The 7,492-nt window shown below is 47.3% G+C and overlaps 2 protein-coding genes across 2 annotated transcripts; both read right to left on the bottom strand.

Moving 5' to 3' along the window:
- Window positions 1-2,293: 2,293 nt before the first annotated feature.
- LOC109473240 (uncharacterized protein K02A2.6-like) lies at window positions 2,294-4,060 on the bottom strand. The gene has a single exon (XM_019773115.1). The coding sequence runs from the start codon at window positions 3,899-3,901 to the stop codon at window positions 2,294-2,296; it is 1,608 nt and encodes a 535-aa protein (XP_019628674.1). The 5' UTR covers window positions 3,902-4,060.
- A 287-nt stretch (window positions 4,061-4,347) lies between these two features.
- Window positions 4,348-7,287, bottom strand: LOC109473239. Its single transcript, XM_019773114.1, has 3 exons — window positions 4,892-7,287; window positions 4,488-4,702; window positions 4,348-4,396 (listed from the first exon to the last, which is right to left on the bottom strand). Exons 1-3 carry the CDS (start codon window positions 7,232-7,234, stop codon window positions 4,348-4,350), a joined length of 2,607 nt encoding a protein of 868 aa, XP_019628673.1. The 5' UTR covers window positions 7,235-7,287.
- Between the last annotated feature and the right edge of the window lie 205 nt (window positions 7,288-7,492).

Below are 7,492 nucleotides of genomic sequence, written 5' to 3'. Positions count from 1 at the left end.
GTTGTCCGCTTGGCGGTCACCAACGCTAACCACTACACTAAAAGGTCGCACGACCATTTAGCATGGTCAGTTAGCGGAGGATAAACCCCACTGTTACACTGTAAAAACCGAAAGGGGCGAGCAGGTCACAACCGGGAATCGAACCCGAGTTGTCCGCTTGGCGGTCACCAACGCTAACCACTACACTAAAAGGTTGCACGACCATTTAGCATGGTCAGTTAGCGGAGGATAAACCCCACTGTTACACTACTCCCCCTTTTCTTTCAAGATTCGTCCTCGAATCTTCCGAGTCCGACATCCCTGGAGCTGCCACACTTATCCTCAGTGCCAGTACTCACAGGGCCCACATCAAATAGGGAGTTCCTGGAGTAACGAAGCGGATGAAGCGATTGCGACGAAGAAACTGCCACTGCCGCCGGAGGGAGAGAGAAAAAGTTTGGCGCTAAAACGATCACGTGACAGAAGGTTAGAGGTCAATTTCTTGTAAAACAAGATGGCGGCGCCCATCCGACGGAACTAGCAAGGGGGACGGCGGCCGTAGTTGTTGGTGTTGAACGAGTGTCAGTAGTACAGGTATGGCGGAAGGGACAAGCCCAGTTGATCTACTCTACTCCAGTCTAGGTGAAATGATCAAGACGCCAGGGTTCGCGTTGCAGGGAGCAACGACTCAGAACACAGTTGATACGACCCAGACTGGCCAGACAACAAGTGAAACAAGTCAGGGCATAGTTAAAACGACCCAGACGCCAGAGTTGGCAATGCCAGACTTGGTGGCGGCAACCACACAGTTAACAAACATTGTCACAGAATGTTGTAGTGCAGTTGAGAGATTGGGGGAGCGAGTGACGAGCCTAGAGACACCGAGTGGGAGTGATACCAACACGGTAAGGAAGGAAACTCTTTCCGACAGAGAGCAAGTCATTGAGAAAATCCACATGGAAGATTGGTGACAGTAAGGGAACACCAGCAATGACCAATAGGAAGGAGTTCAAGATAACAGGACAGGTGGGGCAGCTGAGATTTCAGTCCCTCACATATCAAATCAAGAGTGGTTTGAGGCAGGGATATACAGAGGAGGAGGTGGTAGACGCAGTAATCAGGGCGATACCAGCCGGGTCACCTCTTCGGACTTACCTGGAAGGGAAAGAACAGTAGAACCTCCAAATGTTACCCTACCAATCCTTGTTCCAGATCACAGTTCCTATTCCAGATGACAACGCAATTACGACCAGCGAAGCCAGAGCATAGAGACGACTGAGTGTATTCTTTGTTCTCTCAAACCAACTGCGCAGTACACATGCGTACACATCGGATCAAACCATTATCCTAAAGGGGGTGTTTCTACATGGCAACACACGCCCCCGCTGGCTGAGATGTCGTCCCGACATTTGACAATAACTATTAAACTATTGTAAATAACACGTAGAACTGTTAAACTGGGAACTTGATACTATAAGGTAACTCATTTCCTCCAGCTACAGGCATCATGAAATGTTAAACTTAGGGAATAACAGTGTAACTAAGAGTATAAATAATAATAAACATTAGCATCTACCCTACATCGTGTTAGTCCTTTCCTTTTGTCTCTCATTTGGCACTTATAACATCTTGAATTAACTTGAGATAAACTCCTTATTGTTACTGCTTAACTCCTAAGTCTATAAACTCAGCTAGTTTATATCTCCTTCGACTCTCATTACTTTTTGTCACTTAGAGGTCATGATGACCTTTCTTACTGCACAGCTGTTTCTTTGCTCTAGAGGTCATCTCGACCTCACACAGTTGATTACTGCTTGACGTATTCCTCATACTCATATCATGCATTTACAACTGTCCCTTTCTAGCTAACTTCAGACTTCACGGCTAACTACGATTAGCTCCGACAATTCACTGATTGTTCTAGACCAGAGTCCATATAGCTTGAATTCATCAGTCTCTTGGTTATAGATACATGCGAACCACCGGAATGAGGTGCCTGCAATGGGGACAGCTATGAAACAATTGTCCGGGTTGCCACAACCCCATATTCCCCGTGTACTGGGGCCATGCCCCTACTGTGTTTACGGCCGGAACTCTTACATAAGCAGGGTCTTCACCTACATTATCATATGTTAAAGTCTGTGGGGGTCTCCTGTTTCGTCTCGGCCTATCGTAGTTCTGGTACCTCTCCCCATCTTGGGATCCACTGAACTGCTGATCATGTTCAACTTCAACTCCACTTAGTGCAGATTCTTCTTTCTCGCTGTCACTATCGCTGTCTGAGCCTCCTGACTGGCTCTCAGGTTCAGCCTCTTCATCTTCTTCTACCCTGCTTGGGCACAGCTTCTGACTGGTTCTCAGGTTCAGCCTCTTCATCTTCTTCTACTCTGCTGGGCACAGCTTCTTCTTTCTCACTACCTCTCTCCTCCTCCTCTTGAGGTGTTCTCCTTCTACTCTGTTTGGGAACTGGGACCTCTAGGGGCAGTCCCTCGCATGGGAGTAACATATTTCTATGCAACACTCGTGATCTTCCCTCTTGGCACTCTGGGCGTACCTCATACACGGGGATATCTTTCCCCTTTTGCTTCACAACGATGTGGATTTTGTCCTCCCAGTGGGAACGCAACTTGCCCGGTCCTCCTCGGTCCGTCATATTTCTAACAAGGACCCGGTCACCACTGGACAGACTGAGACCGTGCACCTTTCTGTCGTACTGTTCCGTCCCTTTTCCACTTGTTTTCCTGGCCTGCTGACTCGCAATCCTGTAGGCCTCCTGCATGCCCCTTTTCCATCTCTTGACATACTCAGGATATGATTGAACCTCATGCTCCTTGTCTTCAATCCCAAACATAAGGTCCACTGGCAGTCGGGGGTGATGTCCATACAACAGGAAGTGGGGAGAGTAACCGGTGCTCTCATGTCGGGTGCAGTTGTACGCATGAACCACCTTGTTAAGAGATGCCTTCCAATCTGTCTTCTGGGATTCTGGGAGAGCACGTAACATCGCTAGCAAAGTCCGATTAAACCTCTCCACTTGACCGTTTCCCTGGGGGTGATAGGGAGTTGTTCTCGAGGGCGACACTCCACTCAGCTGATGTAGGCGTTGAAACAACCTGTTTTCAAACTCCGCTCCTTGATCATGGTGAATCTTGAGAGGATACCCGAATCTAGGAATGAAGTCATTGAAGAGCTTCTCTGCTGCTGTTCTCCCTGCCTTATTCCTGGTGGCATATGCTTGAGCAAACCGTGTGAAATGGTCCACAACCACCAGAATGTACTCGTAGCCACCTTTGCTCCTTTCAAGGTGGACATAGTCAATAGACACCAGTTGTAGCGGCTCAGTGGTGATGATGTTAGTAAGTGGAGCTTTGTCTGGAATGTTTGGCTTCCGGCGCTTAATGCACTGACACTTGGAGGTGCAGTATTCAACTATGTCTCTCTGCATCTTTGGCCAGTAGAACCGTTGTCTTGCCAGGCTGACAACCCTGTCTGCTCCCAGATGGCCCATTTTGTCATGTAGTTCTTGGTACACAACGTTTCTATAGTCCTTTGGAAGCACTATTTGCAGAACTGGACCAGCTCTCCGGCGGAGAATGCCCTCATCATCGATCTGAAGCCTTTTCCACTCCCGCATGTACTCTCTTGTACCGAATGAGTTGTCTTGCCTCTCTCGGGTAGTGGGATTCCTCCCTTCTTCTTTCAGTTCAATTACTTTTCTAATGGCTGAGTCTCGACGTTGCGCTTCACCGATCTCCTTCTTGCTCAATGGTCCCATACTTGCACTCTTGTCTTCAGGTGGTAGACTGTCAATGTTCGTAGTGATAGCACTTATCCATGTGGCATCTCCTTGATCAACTGCCTGCATGGCCTGGGTGGTGGCACTCAGTACATCACCACTCACTTCTTCTGTGCAGGTAGCCATAAACCGCTCAGCATCTCCTGGACTTGGACGTGGTACTCTTGACAGCACATCTGCGTATGCATTGGCTTTCCCAGGTCGGTACTTGATGCTGAAGTTATAGTCCGCCAACTCTGCCACCCATCGGTGACCTGTCGCATTCAACTTGGCCGTACTCAGAACGTAGGTAAGGGGGTTATTGTCGGTATACACTTCGAACGACGGTGCGTAGTACAGATAGTCCCGGAACTTTTCAGTGACAGCCCACTTCAAGGCGAGAAACTCGAGCTTCCCTGAATGGAGGTGGTAGTTCTTCTCCGCCTGAGTCAGGGTCCTCGATCCATAGGCTATTACCCGCAGCTTCCCTTCATTTTGTTGATACAATACAGCACCGAGACCCTGAGCTGATGCATCAGTGTGCAGTACAAAGGGTCGCTCGAAATCTGGGTATGCCATCACTGGTGGGCTAGTCAGCTGTTCCGTGAGTTGGCAGAGTATTCTCTGGTGGTCTTCTGTCCACTTGATTGGTTGTTTTGGGGCATGATTTGACAGCAAATCATACAGGGGCTTGGCAATCTGACTGAAGTTTTTAATGTATGTCCGGTAGTACCCAAGGAATCCCAGCAGCTTCCGCACATCCCCTACTGTGGTAGGTGTTTTCTCCTTCAGCGCATTGACAGCTGCCATGTCCTCGGGGTCCATGGTGTAGCCCTCAGCAGTTACTAATTTCCCCACGTATCTCACTTGCCGCCTGAACATGATGCACTTCTTTGGTTTAAGCTTGCACCCGTGCTCCTGATGGCGACGTAAGACCCTCGGTAATTCCTGGAGTAACGAAGAAACACCCCCTTTAGGATAATGGTTTGATCCGATGTGTACGCATGTGTACTGCGCAGTTGGTTTGAGAGAACAAAGAATACACTCAGTCGTCTCTATGCTCTGGCTTCACTGGTCGTAATTGCGTTGTCATCTGGAATAGGAACTGTGATCTGGAACGAGGATTGGTAGGGTAACATTGATATACAAGTCTAGAGATGAAAACACATTGCTCAGTATTGGCAAATGTTGGGCATCATGACCCTCATACAAGCTCATCATGCATAGACTTTGTAAGCACTTGCCCTTGCCGAAATATTCAACATAATCCTGTTCCTCATCATCCCATTTCCGTATGTTTACTAACAATGATGCACCTTCAGTTACATATAGGTTGTTAAGATGTTCAAGCAATTTGCTGGTGACTTTACCCCCACAGCCACAAATAAACTGCACCAGGTTCCTACGACGCAGAACTGCTGACAATGTGTCCAGTGAAACTAATGAATGCAGATCATCTGAGGAAGTATTGACTCTGTCAGCAAAATATCTAGCTGCAAGAAACTCCTGCATGCTCTTGTGGGGGAAGTTCAACTGTTCTCTAGGATGTAGTCTGGATGCAGAGACCTCTTTGGAAACAAGGCCAAGTTTAAGCAAAACATCAGTATTCTGAGAGGCAGCAGTTTTCTCAAGAACAACATGGCTTTCACCTCTCAACAATGACTCTAAGGCTAGTTTACCAAGATGACAGAGTCCAGCTGATACCTCTGAAGGAATCTCTTTCTTATTACTAGGTATAGGCAGACCTTCTCGCACACAGTACTTCCTGATTACACATGTCAGTAACTCCTGATACAAGCCTGACATCGTCACTGGGAATTGAACTATGGTTGGATTCTCTTCCCATAGTACACAAATAAGCATGAGGAACATGGGGGTCTGGATCAGACCTCTGGCTACAATATTGGCTTTCGAATCTAGAACTTTGACAAGTGAATCCACTAAATCTGGCTTCCCGACAGATTTGAAATACAAAGGGACATACTTATCAACAAGAGGTGAAGAAAAGCCCAAAACCTTAACTCGACAGTCAACTGCCATGTAGCGTTCGATACCTGAAGAAGGTCTAGAAGTGACTATGACCATGCAATTAGGGTACCATTTCTTTGCAAGAAGTTCAGGAACAGCCTGTTTTGGCCCCTTGGCATCTGGAACCAGCTCATCATACCCATCTAAGAGAAATACAAGGTCAGACTCATAGTCTTGGAGGCATGTCTCTATACTGGAAATGCTGATTCCCTTGGCTGACTTTGTAACACACTGGTCCCACACTATTTCTGCAATGGATTCTCCTGGCTCAACCTCTCTTAACCGAATCAACAAGACTATCTTCTTCCTATCTGCAAGTCTCCCTTTCTTACATGACCAATCAAGGGCAGTCTTAGAAAAGAGAGTTGACTTCCCACTCCCTGCATCTCCAACCACCAAAACATTGAATCTCTTGGACAGACCTGGACTTTCAGGCTGGTGGTCAAAAACATCATCAAGTGATTTATAAAACACTGCCCTATCTTCAAGGCCCTTAGTACTAATCAGTAAAAGACGAGTGAAAATCTTATCTAGGTCAAGACAAAACCTATCATCCCAAGGCAAAGGCTTCAGAGTCTTTAAAGTGTTGCTGTAGTTGGTGGTGAGGGCACTTGTAAATGCACTGGTCTGCTCATCTGATGAGAAGCTGGTGCTACTGGATGGTGGCTTCAGTTGACCTAGCTTCTGTTGTACGTCACTGATTTTGTCGCTGATTTCCTCATGAAGTCGTGTGTTTACGTCAATCTGTACCCCATGTTCAGCAACCGTCTCTTCCAGCTGACTTACCGCACCTTCCACATTACCCAGTCTGTCCTGGAGCTGTTGTGAGATGGTGAACAGCTCCATAGCCTGGTCTTTCAGGAAGTGTTGCAGATCAGGGTTGTTGTTTACAATGTCCAATATGGGGCCCAATGTCTTCAGAATCTCTTCCACAGGTGGTATGCTTCCCTCAAGGGAGTCCAGTCGAGTACCATGATCCTCCAACTCTTCCTTGTGAAGCTGAAGAAACTTCTCCTGTTCTGCCATGAACTCTCTGAACACACGAATCTCGGCATCCAGGCAAGCTTTGTTGGCACCTATGTGAAATTCTGATTTCTTGATCTTTAAAATCTCATCTGCTGCCTTCTGTGCAGCTGGGTCAGAGGTCAAGTTTCGATCACCCATCAGCCTCAGTAGTTTGTCCATGTGGTTGTTGAATGTCTGAGGGTCGAATGTCAGATCCTTGGAATGCATAGTTTGATTGCGGACTTCTATAACCTTTTGTGAAGACTTAACCCTGACATATTTCTTACAATATGTGCAGTGTATAAGGAAGTTCAACAGTGCTGCAGGATCTGACTTCTCAGGACCTGTATTGTCTGCTGTCGGATCCTTGGGCATGAACACTTTTGCCACTTCCCATGGTTCCTTGCTCCACTTGCTGGGAGTACAGTTGGACCAGCCAATCCGCATCACATCGCCCGTGTAATACGTTTCCAACTCCTGTCGCCATGGCGCACAATCCTTGCAGTCTTGCCATGTAGAAACACCCCCTTTAGGATAATGGTTTGATCCGATGTGTACGCATGTGTACTGCGCAGTTGGTTTGCATCATGACCCTCATACAAGCTCATCATGCATAGACTTTGTAAGCACTTGCCCTTGCCGAAATATTCAACATAATCCTCGTTCCAGATCACAGTTCCTATTCCAGATGACAACGCAATTCTC

Source organism: Branchiostoma belcheri, unplaced genomic scaffold, assembly GCF_001625305.1.
Source record: "Branchiostoma belcheri isolate BF01 breed outbred unplaced genomic scaffold, Haploidv18h27 scaffold297, whole genome shotgun sequence".
Lineage (NCBI taxonomy): Eukaryota > Metazoa > Chordata > Leptocardii > Amphioxiformes > Branchiostomatidae > Branchiostoma > Branchiostoma belcheri.
The sequence above is the reverse complement of the archived record's forward strand: the minus strand, read 5'-3'. Positions and strand labels throughout refer to the sequence as shown.

Bases quoted from the DNA above. Each gene is read 5' to 3' on its own strand.
- LOC109473240 (XM_019773115.1), bottom strand. From the start codon at position 3,901: ATGGCTACCTGCACAGAAGAAGTGAGTGGTGATGTACTGAGTGCCACC.
- LOC109473239 (XM_019773114.1), bottom strand. From the start codon at position 7,234: ATGCGGATTGGCTGGTCCAACTGTACTCCCAGCAAGTGGAGCAAGGAA. The intron at 4,703-4,891 runs GTTACCCTACCA...TCGTTACTCCAG, and splicing joins CTCTAGACTTGTATATCAAT to GAATTACCGAGGGTCTTACG. The intron at 4,397-4,487 runs GTACTACCGGAC...CAACCAATCAAG, and splicing joins AAGCTGCTGGGATTCCTTGG to TGGACAGAAGACCACCAGAG.